The sequence below is a fragment of the Ailuropoda melanoleuca genome, chromosome 16, assembly GCF_002007445.2.
Source record: "Ailuropoda melanoleuca isolate Jingjing chromosome 16, ASM200744v2, whole genome shotgun sequence".
In the NCBI taxonomy this organism is placed as follows: Eukaryota; Metazoa; Chordata; class Mammalia; order Carnivora; family Ursidae; genus Ailuropoda; species Ailuropoda melanoleuca.
This window is the reverse complement of record NC_048233.1, coordinates 7,997,348-8,017,821: the sequence shown is the minus strand read 5'-3', so window position 1 is coordinate 8,017,821 and position 20,474 is coordinate 7,997,348. Positions and strand designations below refer to the sequence as shown.

The 20,474-nt window shown below is 38.8% G+C and overlaps 1 protein-coding gene across 6 annotated transcripts in view; it reads left to right on the top strand.

Annotated features, from left to right (window-relative positions):
* Positions 1 to 17,135, top strand: part of CD163 (CD163 molecule) — a 31,953-nt gene extending 14,818 nt beyond the window's left edge. Inside the window, exons 7-17 of one of the 6 annotated variants that reach the window (XM_034645308.1) lie at positions 7,004 to 7,318; positions 7,417 to 7,731; positions 8,119 to 8,211; positions 8,293 to 8,607; positions 9,745 to 10,065; positions 11,014 to 11,322; positions 11,684 to 11,719; positions 11,919 to 12,026; positions 13,300 to 13,395; positions 14,299 to 14,348; positions 16,916 to 17,135. In XM_034645308.1, the coding sequence (XP_034501199.1) occupies positions 7,004 to 7,318; positions 7,417 to 7,731; positions 8,119 to 8,211; positions 8,293 to 8,607; positions 9,745 to 10,065; positions 11,014 to 11,322; positions 11,684 to 11,719; positions 11,919 to 12,026; positions 13,300 to 13,395; positions 14,299 to 14,318 (1,928 nt within the window). In that variant the 3' untranslated portion in view covers positions 14,319 to 14,348; positions 16,916 to 17,135. Of the gene's footprint in view, positions 1 to 7,003; positions 7,319 to 7,416; positions 7,732 to 8,118; positions 8,212 to 8,292; positions 8,608 to 9,744; positions 10,066 to 11,013; positions 11,323 to 11,683; positions 11,720 to 11,918; positions 12,027 to 13,284; positions 13,396 to 14,213; positions 14,349 to 16,915 lie in introns of those variants that run through there. The other 5 variants (XM_034645307.1, XM_019802771.2, XM_019802770.2 and 2 more) reach the window with 5 other exon arrangements.
* Positions 17,136 to 20,474: the final 3,339 nt, after the last annotated feature.

The window sequence follows — 20,474 nt, the reverse complement described above, 5'->3', positions numbered from 1 at the left end:
TCCTATTGGTCAAGAATGGTAAGTTGCCCTGGAACTGAATGAGTTCCCTGGTAAGCCAATCTGATAGGCCAGGTTCTGCCCTCTGAGAAGCTGTTCTCTGTCCATTGTCCTTCCTGGGCCCAGGTGCTATTCTCAGGACAGATCCTTCTACTGCATGCTCTCCACAGTCATACCTGAGTGCGGTTTTGGGGGCTGCACACCTTTCACAGCCCACTTTCTGCTGACATTGGTTCGGGGACCCTTGGATTGCTTTACAGGTTGAATTATTATTAGCTGATATCAGCTATCCTCAAAGTCAGTGAAACAATTCTCTCCAACCTTAGTACCCTTCTAGTTGATTTTCTTTTATCTAATGCCACCTGAAGGTAACCAGAGTCAGGGAATATATTTACAGACTTTGATCTATGCTGTGACCAGCCCCTTCCTCTTAATTTATTGCCTGATGCCCTAAGGTCATTTAAAACTTGAGGTTTGGAAGGAAAAGCAAGACCAAAGTCCTGTCTTTGCTGGTAAGCTCATGGATGTTGTATGTGGAGTGTCAATTCTATTTTCTGTTAAGCCTACAGTTTTATCACCACCTCGGTTTGGGGGGTAGGATACTTAGGGTTTTGTTTTGTTTGCTTGTTTGTTTTTTTCCGATCCTGCAAGTTCCAAATTATAGGTCTCTCAATTCATTATGTAGTAGCTGCAGGCCGAACGTGCCTTCCTTACAAAATTGGTATTTTTCCTTCCATTTGTTTCTTGCAGTCTGGCTACTTCAAGTCTAAGTTCATCTCTCTCTTATAACTGTTGAAAGTGGCAGAGGATTTATGTCATGCCAGCATTCTGATTTTTTTTTCAGTTTTTTTGTTCTCCGAGTACGTTCTCTGATTTTTCAGCTTCAGAGAGCACATGGTTTTCTTTCCAAGGTGACATTTATCCAAATACCTTACCATGGATAATAAGACATTAGCTTTCCAGTCTATAATATCTGAGTTATTATATATTTTATCCCTCCGTTCCATTCAACCGCATCCAAAATTTAGGTTTTATTACTAGACCACTTCAGTTTTGGTAACATTATGAATTATTTAGGATTCTATTCAACTGCATATTATAGAAATCCCAAATAGTGTAAATTTGCAGCTGAAGGTGGTCCCTTCTGTTTAGAGAACTATATTTTTATTTGCTAAGTATGCCATGTGTGCTCCTTGCCTTCTTTTGTAAACTCTTCTGTTATATTAGTGTAGTTTTAGAAGCTCTTTTTTTTTAATTTTTTTTTATTATATTATGTTAATCACCATACAGTACATCCCCGGATTCCTATGTAAAGTTTGATGCTTCATTAGTTGCGTATAACACCCAGTGCACCATGCAATACGTGCCCTCCCCACTACCCATCACCAGTCTATCCCATTCCCCCACCCCCTCCCCTCTGAAGTCTTCAGTTTGTTTCTCAGAGTCCATAGTCTCTCATGCTTCATTCCCCCTTCTGATTACCCCCCTTTTCTTTATCCCTTTCTTCCCCTACCGATCATCCTAGTTCTTATGTTCCATAGATGAGAGAAATCATATGATAATTGTCTTTCTCTGCTTGACTTATTTCACTTAGCATTATCTCCTCCAGTGCCATCCATGTTGCAGCAAATGTTGAGAATTCGTTCTTTCTGATAGCTGAGTAATATTCCATTGTATATATGGACCACAGCTTCTTAATCCAGTCATCTGTTGAAGGGCATCTCAGCTCCTTCCATGATTTGGCTATTGTGGACAATGCAGCTATGAACATTGGGGTGCATACACTTCTACTTACATGAGTTTTAGCACTCTTTTTGCTTTGCTAGAAATAGAATTTATAATTTTGTTCCTTTTCTGAAAGATTTATTTATTGATGAGAGAGAGTGCACACAAGTAGGGGAAGGGGAAAAGAGAGAGGATCCCAAGCAGACTTCCCACTGAGCAGGGAGCCAGAAGGGGGGCCTGATCCATTGACCCATGAGATCATGACCTGAGCCAAAACCAAGAGTTGGTCATTTAACTGACTGAGCCACCTCGCCACCCCAGGAATTTCGTCTCTTGATTTCTTGATACTTTCAGAAGATTTCCAGGGGGTAAAGATCATGGAAATATCTCTGTGCCTGCCAAGTTCAAACTACAAATTCCATGATCTGTTTAAATTCTTAGAATTAGTTTTGTAGAGCACAGGGCTTTAAGGCTGAAAAGGGCCAAAGAACTCAATAAAGCAGGAAGATTAGAAAGATAAAGCAACAATTTATCTCTGATGGGAAGTTTTTTTTTTTTTTTTTTAAAGATTTTATTTATTTACTTGACAGAGATAGAGACAGCCAGTGAGAGAGGGAACACAAGCAGGGAGAGTGGGAGAAGAAGCAGGCTCACAGCACAGGAGCCTGATGTGGGGCTCGATCCCACAACGCCGGGATCACGCCCTGAGCCGAAGGCAGACGCTTAACCGCGGTGCCACCCAGGCGCCCCTCTGATGGGAAGTTTTGATAAACCAGCCACAAATGGGTCCAAGAAAATTCACTACAAAATTACTTTGAATCCCAGACATTTTGTTGGTGATGGCATGTGTAGGTGCCACAGAGAACGTCTGAACTTAGCAAACAGTTCATATGAGTTGTGCTGTATTTACTGAGGTGTTTAAGATTAATTTTTATTTTAGAGAGACAGAAAGAGAGCACAGGGTGGGGGAGGGGCAGAAGGAGAGGGAGAGAGACCCCCAAGCAGGCTAAGCACTGAGCACAGAGCCTGACTCCAGGCTTGATTCCAGGACCCTGAGATCACAACCTGAGCCGAAACCAAGAGTCGGATGTTTAACCGACTGTGCCACCCAGGTGCCTCTGTATTTACTAAGGTTTGAGAAATAGTTTTGGTCCTAGAATGATTTCTACTTCTTCAGAGTCTGGAAAGGAATAAATGATAAAAATGTGTTAATGCTTCTTTAAGTCATATTGTGGATTTTACCTATTACTAAACAAAAGGAAGTAATTCTAATGAATCTTTTCTTCTATTTGTTCTTCATGTCTTCATTTATTCACTTCTAGAGAAAGAAATACAAATTTAGTTACTTATTCCAGGGGAAAGTTTAAATTATGGATCAAAGGAGCTAAATCCAGGTACAAAAATCAAATTAATGGGTTTTACATTAAAATGCAGTCACAGGTTTAGCAGGAAAGAAATCTCTTAAAGGAGTAAATCTTGAATATTATAACCATATACACAGAGTAAATGATATAAGGACGCCAACTCGCGGTGTAGATTAATGTGTTACTAACAGATTCATGAAAAAAAAAAAAAGCTAGAATGGAATCTCCAAGTCATTTCTGCATGGAAGAATTTCCCTCTGCCCTGGATTCAAATGTTTCAGGAAAAAGGAAACATGTTTGGTTTCATGTTTTGGTTTGTTTTGGCACCGACTGTGTTTTATTTTGTTCGAGTTGGATCCAGATAAGAGAGCAAGAGGTTACAAGAAAGCTGACTTTGGCTCATTCATTGCCTTTATTTAAAGGTTTATATCTCTCCCAAAGTGGAATGGAATCATATGCATACTAGGTAATGATATCTTAGAGGAATTTCATGCTCAGATAATGATTTAACAAGCAGAAATTAAGGACTCAAAGAGTTTTTCATTATTTGTGGGGTAGAGGCATTATTTGCTTTAAACTCGGAGCTGTGTTTAGAAAGCAAGGTGTTCTTCAACTCACATTTGGGTAGAAACTAGCTTTGTACTGATTTAACGGGTAAGTGGTGAAATTTTAATGTGCTGGAGTATTTTATACTGCTACTATATAGAACATAGTCAGATCTGAAACATTTTTGGAAACTGGCAAGTGCCAATGGGATATCTGTGTCACGCTGAGAGTAATATCAAGGGAATTAGTGCCGTTTGACAGCAGGCATTTCTAAAAGATGTATGTCTTTTAGAAGGTCCTTCAAATGCACTTCCTTTTTTTAAAAAATTAATTAAAGGAAATAGTTTGTGTCTTCCAAATAATTTGAATCATCTCTGAGTATGTTAAAACAAACTTTTATCTTGATGATTGTACTCCTCAACTTGGCAAAAAGTGTCCTTAAAATCCGAGCCCCATTTCTTTAGCTTTATTTCTGGTGTGCCTTTTCTTTACATGTTAAATCCCATCCATGCTCAATTATTCATAATTCCTCAATTACACCACATTTCATGACTGCATCCTTTATTTCTTATATTTTATTTATTTATTTATTTATTTATTTAGAGAGGGAGAGCTGGGGAGGGACAGAGGGAGAGAAAGACTCTTAAGTAGGCTCCAAATCCAGCACAGAGCCTGTCGCAGGGCTCAGTCTCACAGCCCTGAGATCATGATCTGAGCTGAAATCAAGAGCAGGACACTTAACCAACTGAGCCACCCAGGAGCCCCTATGACTGTATCCTTTAAATGTGGATTTACACATCACTTACTTGGCAAACTCCTTATCTTTTTAACTCAAAACTCAGCTTGAATTTATAGCACTCTCTATAGTTTTCTTGCAAAGCCTCAAATAGAGCTGATGACTCCTTCATTTATTAGTTTTCTATCTAACATATATTTTTTAGTTTTAGACTCATTTTTAAAAAATATTTTATTTGAGAGAGAGAGAGCACAAACAGGGGGGAAGGGCAGAGGGTGCAGCAGACTCCCCATGAGCAGGCAGCCCGACGGGGAGCTCACTCCCAGGACTCCAAGATCATGACCTAAGCCGAAGGCAGATGCTTAACTGACTGAGCCACCCAGGCGCCCCTGGACTCATCATTATTTGAACATGTATTATCTTCTGTTCACCTGTGCATTTTTGAGGGAGAGGGTGATCAATGAGAAATTAAGCAGCCTTGAAAAGAAAGAGCTTTTTCCCAGGTACATAGGTTGGGAAATACATTATAAGTGGTGAGAAAAGTTTCTGCAGAGGCACAGAAGCATGGCATGACCAGGCTTCTTTAAGGTTGGAGCATCAGGTAGGAGTGATAAAGTAATAGACATGAACACTTTAAAGGTGACATCATAAAGTATTTTAAAGTATGCTAAGAAATTACTGTTTATCATTTCTCTTTAATTTTCATAGATGGCTGACATTGGAGAATCTACCAAAGCTCTCTGTGCTTCAATTTCCTTAAAAGAAAAGTGGTAGTTATAGTAATACCCGTTCCACAGGAATTATACAGCAAGTGATCAGTACGTGTTAACTGCCGTGGTTATGATTAGTAGTAGTAATAGTATCTATTTTCACTGATGAACTGAACTGTTTCAGACTTTTGAGCCCACCCGTATGCTTAAAACATTATAGGTCCTTGATACTATTTGGTGAAAGGATAAATTACTGCATAAATAGTAAAGAAACGTTGAACTGCCTTGAAGACAATCATGTGAAAATACTTAAAATGTAGTAATATATCTGTAGACATGACATAGATTTATTAGAAAGAGGGCTTAGAAACAAGATTGCTTAGGAAACCATGGCAAGGGTCTACCTGACATATGATGACAAAAAAAAAAAAGACAAATTACATTAAAACAGTAGCAACAGGGGTGCCTGGGTGGCTCAGTCAGTTAAGCATCCGATTCTTGGCTCAGGTCATGATCTCAGGGTCCTGAGATTGAGCCCTGTGCCAGGCGCCGAGCTCAGCAAGAAGTCTGCTTGAGATTCTCTCCCTCTCCCTCTGCCCCACCCCCTGCTCGCACTCTCTTTTCCGCTCTCTCCGGGTTTCTCTCTAAAACTACTGAATCATGGAACTTTACATCAGAAACCAGGGATGTACTGTATGGTGACTAACATAATATAATAAAAAAGCATTAAAATAAAAAAAAGAAGATAATCAATAAAAACAGCTTACAAGAAAAAAAATTAAATAAATAAATAAATCTTAAAAGAACAAGTGGTAGCAACAAATAAGGAGGAGACATATCCTGGAGGACTGCCAGGTCTTAGTGATTTTCCTCATGAGCAGTGTGTTAAGAGGATCAGGAGTCTAGGTTTTGGAACGTGCTGCCTGCTTTCAAATCCTGGCCCTTCAGTAACTCCCTATGTGACTGCAGCAAATTACTACACCTCTCTGTTTTATTTTCCTTGTCTGTAAAATTGGAATATATTAATAATTATCCCCGGAGGAGATTGTAAAGATTAGGTGAAATAATGTTTGTTCCATATTTAGTAAAGTGCCATAAATAACATAGGTGCTCATTTAATGTTTGCTACTGTCATTATCAATACCATTATTTATGAGATAAAGAAGTGGTTCGACTTTTAAGTGATTCTAATTTGGTCTGGATATCATTAGTTGAGTAAAGAATACTGTGGTCCTGTCAGTAAAATAATGTAATCAATTTTGAACACCTTATGTCCAAGTAGATATGTTTATGAATATAAATTTAAAGAGAAACATATAGATGAAGACATATTTATTGGCAGTTAAGAGAAGGTGAGGGAGTTGAGGACAGAATTTTGGCCAGGGAATGCATGAAAGGTTCTGGTAAAGCACTGTCAGACAGGAAGGAGGAAAAAACAGGAGAAAGGAGTATCTCGTGTATCAAGTGTAACACATATCAAAGGGAAGAAGAAATCCCATGTTCAGTTCGAAAACAGGAAGTATAGTGCAACACTTTATATAAAACCATTCAAAAAGGTTGGGGCCAACACCAGACTGTGGTGGGTAGAGAAATGAATATAAGACTAAAAAATAAAAAAAGAAGATACATATCACCTACAGTCTTCAGTGTTGTCAATAATGTACACAAAATATTAAACGAAAAGAATTATCATGCTTCTAGGAATGGTTGATGCCAAGAAACAAAGTTCTAAAATTCTCTCAGATGAATTGGTCCAGTGAAGAATGGGGAGATCTAGAATTTGCCATCCCCAACTCCAGGCAGAAAAGCCAAGGGGAACAAGTATGGAAAATCATTAAACACCCCAGCCTCCCCTTTCTACTCCCATCATGAAGGAAAAATCTGGGAATCATGTCATTTCTCACTGAAATAGTATCATTTTTCAGCCCACAGGGAACCCAGACTCGTTGGAGGAGAAGTTCCCTGCTCTGGTCGTGTTGAAGTGAAACATGGCGACAAGTGGGGCACCGTCTGTGACTCTGACTTCTCTCTGGAAGCTGCCAGTGTGCTGTGCAGAGAGTTACAGTGTGGCACAGTCATCTCCATCCTAGGGGGAGCTCACTTTGGAGAAGGCAATGGACAGATCTGGGCTGAAGAATTCCAGTGTGAAGGGCAGGAGTCCCATCTTTCACTCTGCTCAGTAGCCTCCCGGCCAGATGGGACTTGTAGCCACAGCAGGGATGTTGGAGTCGTCTGCTCAAGTGAGACCCAGAGAACATGTTCAAATTGTTCCCATACTGTGAAGAGGGTGGGGTTAGGTAATTGCAGACATCTTTTTAAAAGCCCTATTTCCTTCCAGGATACACAGAAATCCGCTTGGTGAATGGCAAGACCCGATGTGAGGGAAGAGTGGAGCTCAAGATACTTGGGAACTGGGGATCCCTCTGCAACTCTCACTGGGACATGGAAGATGCCCACGTTTTCTGCCAGCAGCTCAAATGTGGAGTTGCCCTTTCTACCCCAGGAGGGGCGCATTTTGGGAAAGGAAGTGATCAGATCTGGAGGCACATGTTTCACTGCACTGGGACTGAGCAGCACATGGGAGATTGTCCTGTCACTGCTCTGGGTGCGTCGCCATGTTCGCCTGGGCAAGTGGCCTCTGTAATCTGCTCAGGTGAGAGGATGACAGGCAGCAAATGATGAGCCTTCTCATGGTGGCGTGCCTTCAGAGCAGGTGTACCGATAGGGATGAAGAACAAAAGTCAAAGGGCATGATCTATTTTAGGGATCATGAAAAGTGTGCCAGAATATTAACCTCATGTGTCTTTTAAGAGGAAAAGTAAACTTAATTTTCACAAAACTCGTAATTACCTACCTGGTGCTTACCACATACCGGCCCTTCTCAAAGCACTTGATTCATTTCCAGCCTAGTTGACCTACCACCTTCCCCTCTCTCTAAAGCTGTTTGTTCTCGGCTCATCTGTCTCACAGTCTATTGGACCTCCCTTCCTCACCCTCAATTTTTTGTATCTTGTATGACTGAGCAGTTTGGTGTTTGCAGGAAATCAGAGTCAGACATTATCCCCATGCAACTCATCATCTCCGGACACAACGAGGGCTACCATTCCAGAAGAAAGTGGCATTACTTGCATAGGTGAGAATAAGTGACCAATCTATAAAAATTACCTCAATCCTTACGAATGTGTTTTATTAATATTTTATTTTCCCTTTCCAGGGAGTGGTCAACTTCGCCTGGTAAATGGAGGTGGTCGCTGTGCTGGGAGAATAGAGATCTACCATGAGGGCTCCTGGGGCACCATTTGTGATGACAGCTGGGACCTGAGTGATGCCCACGTGGTGTGCAGACAGCTGGGCTGTGGAATGGCCATTAATGCCACTGGCTCTGCTCATTTTGGGGAAGGAACAGGGCCCATCTGGCTGGATGAGGTGAACTGCAATGGAAAAGAATCGCGTATTTGGCAATGCCGTTCACATGGCTGGGGGCAGCACAATTGCAGGCATAAGGAGGATGCAGGAGTTATCTGCTCAGGTAAGTTCTGTGCAGAAACTCTGGTCACAATTACTTAAGAAAGGACTGAGAAGGAGCCAAGTGGAGTGAGGGATATTAAACAGAGAAAAATCCCTGAAAGGCAGGTTTAGAGGGAACTATTGCTTGAGTCATGGTCCCAAAGTGTGGATTTGATTACTTAATGCTACCCCATGTGCAAGGTAGTATAATATCAGAAAGGGAAAAATACAGAAATAGGCTTGCATATCATGAACATGACAACAAAACTAAGATCGAGAACTTCTTTTATGAATATATATGGAGCTACATTCAGCGCACCACTTGATACCACTGTATAAAGGGACAAGAAGAAATAAATCCAGCACTACGTTCTACAGGGCAAAAGATAATTACCATACCCAAGTAATTTTTCATGATAGGCAAATGAAATGTACTTGTCATAGGAGCAAAAATTGTCATAAGAGGACGCTGCTTTTATTCTGTATACATGGCAAGCTTTAGAAACTATTGTGAAGTTGAAAACTGTACTCAGTTGTAATGTATTGGGGAAAAACAGAACTATGACTCAGTTACTTAGGGAAATGAAGAACCCTATATGCCAGAAGTGATTTGATATCATTCACATTTAATGACATAACTGGTAGAGTACATACACAGCCAACTGTGAAGAGTCAGAAAAGGAAATATTTCATTTTAAGGTAATGTACGCAACATTGGTTTTAGTGTCTGAGTATCTCACCAAATGCTAACTATCAAGAGAGCCACAAAAAAAAAAAAATGAACGAAATGTTTCTTGAGGCTAAAATAGTAGTAATTTAGGAAGAAAAATCCAAACTATATGATTGATATGAAAGGCTCTGAGCCCTTGATTAAGATTTAGAAATCAATTTAGAATCATTAGTGGTCTTCTAAAGAGGTCCCTAAGCACAAACCCAATACTAGAACAGCATAAGCTATTTATAGAATTATACTATATTTACTGTACAACTTACTATATTTTACCAAAATCTACTAGATCATCCAGAAGTTACTAAAGAATTGCTAGTAATTGACGTAGTATACCTATTTTTAAAACCATTCTCACCTTAGAGTAAAGGAAGGGAGCCCTGTGAATCTTCAGAGAAGATGTGAAACTACTAACTCTGTATTTCATCCCAGAGTTCATGTCTCTGAGACTGATCGATGAAACCAACAGACACAGCTGTGCAGGGCGCCTGGAAGTTTTTTACAATGGAGCTTGGGGCAGCGTTGGCAAGAGTGGTATGTCTGCAACCACTGTGGAGGTGGTATGCAGGCAGCTGGGCTGTGCAGACAGAGGAGACATCATCCCTGCGGCTTTAGACAAGCCAACGTCCAGGCACATATGGGTGGACAATGTCCAGTGTCCAAAAGGACCCGACATGTTATGGCAGTGCCCATCTGCTCCATGGAAACAGAGAGTGGCCAGCCCTTCAGAGGAGACGTGGATCACATGTGCCGGTGAGTATCTGCCGGCTGATACGAGAATTTCATTTTGTAATTCCACTATCATCTTCTGATCTCATTAAGTAGGAACGAATAACCTCTGCTACCTATTCTATAATTGGTTTCATTTAATCTGGCTTATAGGTATTCGGGATCATGGATTAGTTGTCCAAAAAGCATTACACTCCTCATGGTCTTCTTAAAAGTTTTATTTAATTGCTTTCTCTGAGAACACATGAGGAGCAGAAAATATAAAATTCGGTAGTTGACTATTGAACGGTCTACCTTACCGTTCCCACTTTTCTTTCAAATACTATCTCGCTTTGCTAATAGAAGAAGGAAAGCAGTCAAAAAGATCAATCCTGAACTATTTTGCCATCCTCCATCTTCTTACACTGGAAGAGGTTTTTTTGTGTACCTGGAAATCTCCTAAATCTTTATTCTTTGAGAGAAGCTAACACTATACAGTGTTAACTTTGTTTATTTCACATTTCCTGAGTCACACTAACGTTCTTTAAAAAAAAAAAAAAAAGATTTTATTTATTTATTTGAGAGAGAGGGAGGGAGGGCAAGCACGGGAGAGAGAGCTCGTGCACCAGCAGGGGGAGAGGCAGAGGGAAAGGGAGAAACAGGCTCCCCACTGATTAGGGAGCCCAATGCAGGACTCGATCACAAGACTCTGGGATCATGACCTGAGCCGAAGGCAGACCCCTAACCAACTGAGTCACCCAGGTGCTCCCACACTAATGCTCTTATGTCCAGGATGAATTACACTCAGTTTGCTGAAAGGACATAGGCTTTCATAAAGGATAAATTTTGTTAAAAATATATTTTTAATTGCACATTAAATAAGCAAGTATTAAAATAGAGATTTAAAAAGAATTTCAAATCTCTCTTTTCCTCTGTGACCTCTTAGATGTTTTTATGTTCTCAGAAGTGATCTAGGTGTCTGTGATTTTTCAGACAAGATAAGACTTCAAGAAGGAACCTCTAATTGTTCTGGACGTGTGGAGCTCTGGCATGGAGGTTCCTGGGGGACAGTGTGTGATGACTCCTGGGACCTCAAAGATGCACAGGTGGTGTGTCGACAGCTGGGCTGTGGCCCAGCTCTAGAGGCACTAAAAGAGGCAGCGTTTGGTCAGGGGACCGGGCCCATATGGCTCAATGAAGTGACGTGCAAAGGAAATGAGTCTTCCTTGTGGGATTGTCCTGCCAGACCCTGGGGTCACAGTGACTGTGGGCACAAGGAAGATGCTGCTGTGAGGTGCTCAGGTGAGTGCCCGGAGCCTGGTGTAAGCTTGGAATCTCGGGCAGCAGCAAGGGGGTGAGCAGTGAGGTGCTTTGTGTCAAGACTGGACACCTCAACACGGGATCCGGTGGGGAGAGAATGATGATGCTTCAATCCGAAGGAACGATGAGAACGTTTGTTGTTATACATTGGTCTCACCAAGGAAAAGCATTTGACTTATATGTATCTCTGTACAGAAGGAATAAGGACAAGGGAACCCTAGTTTTAGGTGGGAAGGAGTAGTTTACTTGGTTGAGAGGCACCAGTGGCTCATATAAAAAAAATAGAAAAATTTGGTCTACGCATTACTCCCCAAATTGAGGCTCCTTCTCTTTCCTCCTACAGAACTTGCCATGGCCCAGAGATCATCAAATGCTGGAGGTATATCATGGGGTTTATAAGCATGGGTCCAATTATCTGCATTATTTAGAATCTTTTTTGTTAAGAGACTTTGGGTCAAAAGTCATTCTGAGGATTGGGAAACTTACGTTAGCCATCCTGTATCTAAGAGAGGGATGGTAACAGGGACTTTAGCCTTTTAGCTAAGACATCGTCTCTTGTGATACTTACTTGCACTTAGGTCACACATCCATTGTTATATTTGGGATCCTTGGCGTCATCGTGTTGACCTTTCTTGTTGCTCTCCTCTTGTGGACTCAGAGGCGAAGACAGCAACAGCGGCTTACAGGTCTGAGCCAAGTTATGGTCTTTCTAATGTCTCTATGGGATAAGAAGGTTCTTGGATAAAATACATATTTATCTGAAATATATATACATTTTAAAAGCAAGTGTACGCATATTGTACTCAAGCATCAAACAGCCAAAAGGATGGAACCTAGAGGAGATTTAAGCAGTTTCTCCAAAAGAGGGAACAAGATTTCAGAGGAGAAAGGGGTTTTGGTTCATTGATGATTCCTGTACTCTAGCTGCATGTTTAATTGGGACATTATAGAATTGGTAGTTTCGAATGAATGTGCTTATATGGTTTAGGAGGAATGCTTTTTTGCCCAAATATTTATTTGCTCTTACTATATACTTAGTAGTCATTTTACTGTTCTGTTAAGCAATATACTAGGCTCTGAAGTTATAGACATCAATAGTCAAGTGTTTTGGTCCCCATGGAATTTCAAGTCTAGCAGAAGAGATATATATGCAAACAATAAGGTACCACATAGTATTGCACATTCATGTGACTAAGGAGCACAAGTGGTGCAGAGAAGACAGTAATTAACTAGGGGAGGGACAGGGGGAGAATTGGAGTCTTCTAAAAGGCTTTTGAGACATTTTGAAAACCAAATTCAAAGAACTAGGTAAGGTGCATTATAGGGAAAGAGAAAAATATGTACAAGTGTGGAGAAGCTTAAGGGATGGCCACCTGCCATTTCAAAGGGAAGTAAAAGTTGAGTTCAAGGAGAGAAGCTACTGATAAGGTTGTAGAAGGATGAGGAACAAAGGATGAATCATGTACTTCGTGGTAAGAAGATGACTAGTCAAAGAGTATTATGTGGTGGGGGAGGGTGAAATAGTCCAGCTGGGTTTTAGAAAGTTCTATTTGATGACGGGTTGTGTGAGAGGTTGTAGGAAGACCACATTATTGACAGGGGTAGCATTTTGAAATAGTTGACATAAAAGATGAAAAGGACTTGATAGCATGGAGAAGAGAGGACGGATAGATTTCAGAGAGATCTTTTTTTTAAAGCTCCCATGAATTAGCAAAGACTGCTGCCTGCTTGGGGGAAGAAACTGGGGTGTCATATGATGGCAGTAGAGATGGTTTCACCTCACCCTACTGCATTTGAGTTTGTAGCATTATAAGGGAAAAGCTGGGTAGTAGAAGGGATGGAAACAAGACAAGGGCATGAATAAAGATTGAGTACGTGCACTGCTGGGAAAAAGCACCAGTAGTGAGGGCAAGTTTTATTATGATCTGCTGATCCCTAACCTAGGACCACTGTTGTCAGTTTCTTTGAGAGGAGAGAATTCTGTCCACCAAGTTCAATACCGGGAGATGAATTCTTGCCTGAAAGCAGATGATCTGGACGTGCTGACTCCCTCAGGTCTGTGGGTTCTTTGAGCGTCTACAGCCCTGCGGTTCTGATCAGTAGCTACAATTGCAGCTGAGGCATTGTACTTTGCATAGCAGTGGGAAGAAATCCCAAACATGTAATAGGAAGCTTATGATGCATATAGGGAAGAAAGGCAGGAATGATCTACAAAGTGACTCTTAGAGAACATAAAAACTGCAATCTTGCTATCTGGCTTAGAGGTCTGTGATTATTTCTGATGGAGGTACAAAGAACCATGCAAGTAGAATATTATGACTTGGACCTCATCTTATTGAAACAAATTAATCTAAAAGCATTCACTTTTCACATCTCTTTCACAATTCTTACATCCTGCTCCTTTCCTTTCTCTAACTTGATATTTATGATATTTTCCCCTAAAAATCTAAAAGCTTGAACTTCCTACATCTTTTTCCCATAGAAGCCATCACCGTTTCCCATTACATCATACGGCTTTCTTTGTCCTCCAACTTCTGTTTTTAGCACCAATGCACTAATTCTGCCTCCGAGCGGCGTAATTCTGCTGGGTTGGAAAAAATAGCCCAACACTCACTCCACGAAGGCTCAACGCCTTCTCTGTATTCCTTACCTTCTGAGAAGGGCCTGCCACACTTCTTCAATCCCAGGGACTTGGTATTTGCTGCAACTATGTCGGGAAAACATACTTAAGGCATGGAAAAGACTTCCTGTGCCCCGTAAATCACACGTTTGCCTTCCTAATTGTGGGCAATGCGTTTAAATGTTCAAAGAGATTCTAAGGCACTTGAGGGGAGGTCTGATTTATTTCCCAGTAATTATTTTCTTCCTTTTAGAAAATCCCAGTGAGTCAGATGTTTTTAATGATGCTGGGCTAATTTCTGTGTCTAAATCTCTTCCTGTTTCTGGATGAAAAAGAAGACCATCCTGAGGTACACTGAAAAGGAAAATGGGAATTACAGCCCAAGAAGGTGAGTGAGGAGAAATTATTCAGTGTTGCTCAAAACAGGTACCTTTTTTTGAAAATTGAGTACTCCTCTGGTATTATAAGAAAAAAGAATGTATATACCCATATTTCCATACATATGTATATATATTTACATATGTATGTATATCCATATTCAGAATATATAACAGCTCTTTATAAATGTGACTCTTATCCAACTCTTAGTTATATATTATTATTTTTAAAGATTTATTTACTTATTTGAGAGAGAGAGAAAGGGGGAGACACAGAGGGGGAGGGAGAGGGAGAGAATCCCAAGTAGACTTCTGGCTGAATGGGGATCCAGACTCAGGGCTTGATCCCACGACCCTGAGATCATGACCTGAGCTGAAATCAAGAGTCAGATGCTCAACTGACTGAGCCACCCAGGCATCCCAACTCTTAGTTACATATTCTGCACAATAACAATGGTACTTCATGGAGCTAAGGAGAAACTGGGTACATTTATATGATTAAATCTTTTCAGTATCTTGTAATGGTCATTTTGGGAAAAAGGAAAGACTTATGTCAACACTTATGACAACACTATGTTATGGTAAAGGTAGTATAAGATGCCATAAGAACATGGAAAGTTTTCCTAAGAAATTAGAGGAGATTCTGAAGATGTGCTATTCAAGGCAAACATCAAATGATTGAAAGACAGACAATTTTAGGGCAAGGACATAGCAGGTACAAAATATGGAGGCATAGAAAAGAGCCACATCTTTGGGGAACATTAAGAAGTTTCTCATTCAAAAATATGTATTGAACTGGGGCGCCTGGCTGGCTCGGTCAGTAGAGCATGCATCTCTTGCTCTCAGGGCTGTAAGTTTGAGGCCCACATTGGGTGTAGAGATTACATAAAATTAAAAACCTTAAAAAATACATATTTATCATATTTATGGTGACAAACGGTGTTCTGAGCACTGAAGACACATAAATAAGAGATACTACTGACAAAGACATGATTGTTTAATGTAAATCTCAAGAGAGAAGAAGTGGTGAGAATCTAAGCTGAAAAGGCTGCATAGAGCCCTATCATGAATGGCCTTGTCTGCTATATTTCACATTCATATTTTATTTTAGGGACTGTTAGGGAGACAGTGGGCTTTGAAAGATTAAGCTGGGGCAAGACACAGTCAGATTTGCATTTTATAATTTGCTTTCATGCAGAAAGTATAACAGAAGAAAATAGTGAATAGACAAGAAATTTGTTAAGTTATACATCAAAAGGAAAAGATGGTGAAATGAGATAGTGAATATATTTTCCATTAAAAAAATAATTTTGGGAGGACTATATATTTAGAAATGATATATACCAAAGTATGGTTTTTTTGGTGAATATAAGAAATACAGATTGAGGCACAGGATTAAAGATGGAACTCTTAAAAGTATATAAATGTAAAGTGTTAAATCATATATATACACATACACTCATAGAAGGTAATAAATTGTATATAGCATGAAAGGGATAAATATACACATATATGCATCTTAATATATATCTTAACAATTGTTAAAGGATAGCATCTGATGGATCATCTTGGGGCAAAGCTATGAAAAGACAGCTCACACAGAATGAATTTCAAGTGACAAATAGACATTTATAAATGCTCAAATTCACCAGTATGTCCAGGCAATTCAAATTACAACTAACACTGAGATGTCATTTTATGTAAATCGGACAACCAAAAATTTAAAACACCACCAATATTTATCGCTGGTGGGAATAACAGAGAAAATCATAATTTCAAATATTGTTATTGGAAATGGGAGGTGTGGTAGCCTTTGCAGAAAGCAATCTGGAAATGTCTATGGAACACTTTTTACATGTTCCACAGATCCTTTCATGCAAAATTCTACCCGTGAGAATTTCTTCCATACAGATAAAGCTACTAGTGTGTAAGGACTTATGTATAATGATTCCTTTTTACAGCATTGTTGGTAGGGGCAAAAAGCTGAAAATGGAATGAATGTCAGTGAGGTAATGGCTAGAAAAGTATGGTACGGCCAACTGAAAAAGGAAAATTCATCCATAAAAATGCAGTATTATTCCATTTATGTGCTCATGTTATCAAATATAATTAAATTTTTACACCTATAAGATTATATGTGTCTATACATATATAGAAACATTAAAAATCGAACTTTGTGAGATTAGGACTACAATAGACTTATGATTTATAATCTTGAACATATGAATATTATTCCGATGTAATGAATAAGGATTAAACTACTTTTTCCTTGAAGAGGAGTCACTGCTGAGTCACTGCTTCAGAATCATGTGCGGGTACTTTTGAAAATGGCATTTTGGGGTGCCTTCCTAGTTCTACAAAATAGAAATAATTCCTATGCACGCTGAAGTTTGCAAATCATTGCATTCAAGTTTTCTGTTCAGGGAAGTGGTATGCTTTTTACTACATGTGAGTTTGTGTGTGTGTTTGGAGTGCACACGTGTGTGTGTTGTAACATATTATATTACATTATAGCCTAATTCTTCTGTGCAAGCATGTATGAAGAGGAAAATAACAGTTTTTCTATTTATGATTTCAGTTCATCCTTTAAGATCCCATGATGAAGATCTGAACTATGGAATGGAGCAAGAATACACCTCGTTCACTGAAGACTACAATACAGTCCTTGTCTCCTGGTGTCCCAAAAACTGCTGCTGAATTTATAAAAACTAAATTGGTGAATGTGACTATTACAAGCTGTTTATAAGACCTTCAAGGGGATTAAATAAAAAGGAATATTGCTGATTTGAATGTCTTAACTTCCTGCTCTTGATTTTATGAATTTCTGAGTAGGCTTTCTGACTTCCAAAGGGTTGCATAAATATAACATGATGTCTTTTCATTTGACCATGTTTCCATTTGCCTATATGTGTTTTCTACTTTGGTTAATATAATAATTTTCTTCTTATTACCAAATCAAAACAAATTTGTTTTTCTTTAGTTTTTTTTTTTAAGAAAGGGAAAGTTAATGATTATTGAAAGGTTAATAATATATTGTTACCTCTACAAGGCATGAATCCCATTGGTTCTTAATTGCTTTTTGTTATTGTAATTCTTGTCACTGACAAAATATGCACAGCAATGCCTGGTAAAGGAGCAAAGACTCAATGGTTCACTTGCTTGCTCCTTAGGACTGTGTAACTAAAACTGAAATGAATGTGTAAATTACATCTTTTCTATATAAAGGTAAGTTGTAATGAAAATTCATATTTTATTAAAAATCACATATCCATATTATATATTAACATAGATGATAACTTGTTTAAGATTTTACTTATTTATTTGAGAGAGAAGGAGCAGGGAGAAGGGCAAAGGGAGAGGGAGAAGCAGACTGCCCATCTAGTGGGGAAACTGACATGGGGCTCGATCCTGGGATCATGACCTGAGCTAAAGGTGGACACTTAACCGACTGAGCTACCCAGGCACCCCAGAAGATAACATTTAAGGAAAGACTTATAGGGGCCCCAGGTGGCTCAGTCCTTAAGTGTCTGCCTTCGGCTCAGGGCGTGATCCTGGCATTCTGGGATCGAGCCCCACATCAGGCTCTTCTGCTATGAGCCTGCTTCTTCCTCTCCCACTCCCCCTGCTTGTATTCCCTCTCTCACTGGCTGTCTCTCTCTCTGTCGAATAAATAAATAAAATCTTTAAAAAAAAAAAAAGGAAAGACTTATAAGAATTCAACACTAAGCTTAGAGTGTGTTGTTAAATATCCCACTGTTAGATGCCAATTGATTTTTAGCCTTTTCTCAGTATTCTGGTATTGCCTACACTCTTTTCTGGCACTTAGGGCCTCAAGCCACTATCTTGTAGAACCATGAAATTTGGCTCACTTCCCATTTCTTTCCTTCCTCTTGTCAATTTCAGATGTATCTTTGACATAAATTAATTAAATAATTTAATCATTTACTCTTTTATTCAACAATATTTACTAAGCACCTACTATTTGTCAGGCATTGCACATTAAATACCCAATTATATGCCATGCACTATTCCACTAATTACAGGTCAGGTACTATATATATATATATACACATATATATATATATATGTGTATATATATATATATAGTATCAAATTATAGGATACATTTGTAGGAACCCCACCTATATAATAAATAACATAAATATTTATGTATATGTTTTAAAATAATATATAATATGAATAGAATTTCTACCTATATTTAGATTTATTTTACCAAAATTATGTATAAGACATCAATTGTTAAAGCACTTTCTTATTAACACACTAGTAGGAGGTGAAAGAAAATTGTGATGGTACTTTCAGAATTTTCACAATTTTTTGAGAGAGTATTAATAGTAATGCATCCTCCCTCTTCTGTTGCTCAACATGTCTCCTGGATGGTGAAATTCTACTCCATGTAATAATTGTTAACATATGGTACTTACTATGCACCAGAGACTACTTTAAATGTTTTATATGAGTTAACAAGTAAATTCTCAAATAATTTGAAATGGGTTGTAATACCCATTTTAGATTTGGGACAACTGAAGGACAGGGAAGTTAAATAACTTGCCTAAAAAGCATGCAACTAGCAAGTGACAGAGCTGAAATTTGAAACCAGATACTCTGGTTCTAGAGGCCATGCTCTTAACCATTATATATATCATATATACCAACTTTCAAAGTGAAATCCAGTTTATATGGGGTGAAGACATTTCTAAATTTCATTGTCTTATACCACTTAAGTGTAATTTGTGATACTGTTATTGTTTGTAGAGAACCTGTTTGCTTTGATGAAACAGGGCAAGAATAGAGCATAGGCCACCTCAACAGAGGAAAAGACCAAATATATATTAGCAAATCGTCCTCTCAACTTTTACCTATGTCTCTCTGCTCCAAGTCTAGCTTTCTCAAGATGCTCAAATGCTCTCATTTTTCATGTCTTTATTTTTTGGCCACTTAGATCACCTAGTTAAAAAATAATATTCTTTGAACTTTAAAAATAGCAAGAGAAAAGAAAGCAGTTATATACAAAGGGAAACCTCATAAGTCTATCAGCTGATTTTTCAGCACAAACTTTGCAGGCCAGAAGAAAGTGGCATGATATATTCAACATGTACAGCCAAAAATACTCTATCCAGCAAGGCTATCATTCAGAAGAGAAGGAGAGATAAAGACTTTCCCAGGCAAACAAAAGCTAAAGGAATTCATTACCATGAATCTAGCCCTACAAGAAATGTTAAAGGGGACTCTTTAAGTAGAAAAGAAAGGTCACAAGTAGGAGTAAGAAAAGCAGGAAGCACAAAAGTAGTAAAATTAAGTATACTTATAAAAATCAGTCAAGAGATTCACAAAATAAAATGATGCAAAATATGACACCATACACCTAAAACGTGGTGGGTCAAGGAGTAAAGAATGAGTTCAAATGTAAATGATCATCAACTTAATATAGGCTGTTATATGCATAAGATGTTATATGCAAACTGAGTGGTAGCCACAAATCAAAAACCAGCAATAGATATGCAAAAAAACACAGAGAAAAGAATCCAAGTCTATCACTAAAGAAAACTAGCAAACCATGAGAGAAGAGATCAAGAGAACAAAGAAACAGAGAACTACAAAAACAACTACAAAACAAGTAACAAAAATACCTATCAATAATTAGTTTGAATGTAAATGGAATAAATGCTCCTATCAAAAGACATAGGGTGATGAAATGGATAAAAGAAAAAAGACACATCTATATCCTGCCCAAGAGACTCATTTCAGACCTAAGGACACATGCAGATTGAAAGTGAAAGAATGGGAAAGCATTTATCATGCAAGTGGAAGTGAAAAGAAAGCTGGGGTAGCAAAATAGACTAAAAAAGCTGGGGTAGCAAAATAGACTTTAAAAAAGACTGTAACAAGAGACAAAGAGGGACACTACATAATCATAAAAGGGCAATCCAACAAGAAGATATAACAATTGCAAATATTTATGCACTGGACATGGGAGCACTGAAATACATAAAGCAGCTAATAACAAGCATAAAGGAAGTAACTGATAGTAATACAATAATAGTAGGGGATTTTAACACCCCACTTACATTAATGAATAATCATCCAAACAGAAAATCGACAAGGAAACAGTAGCT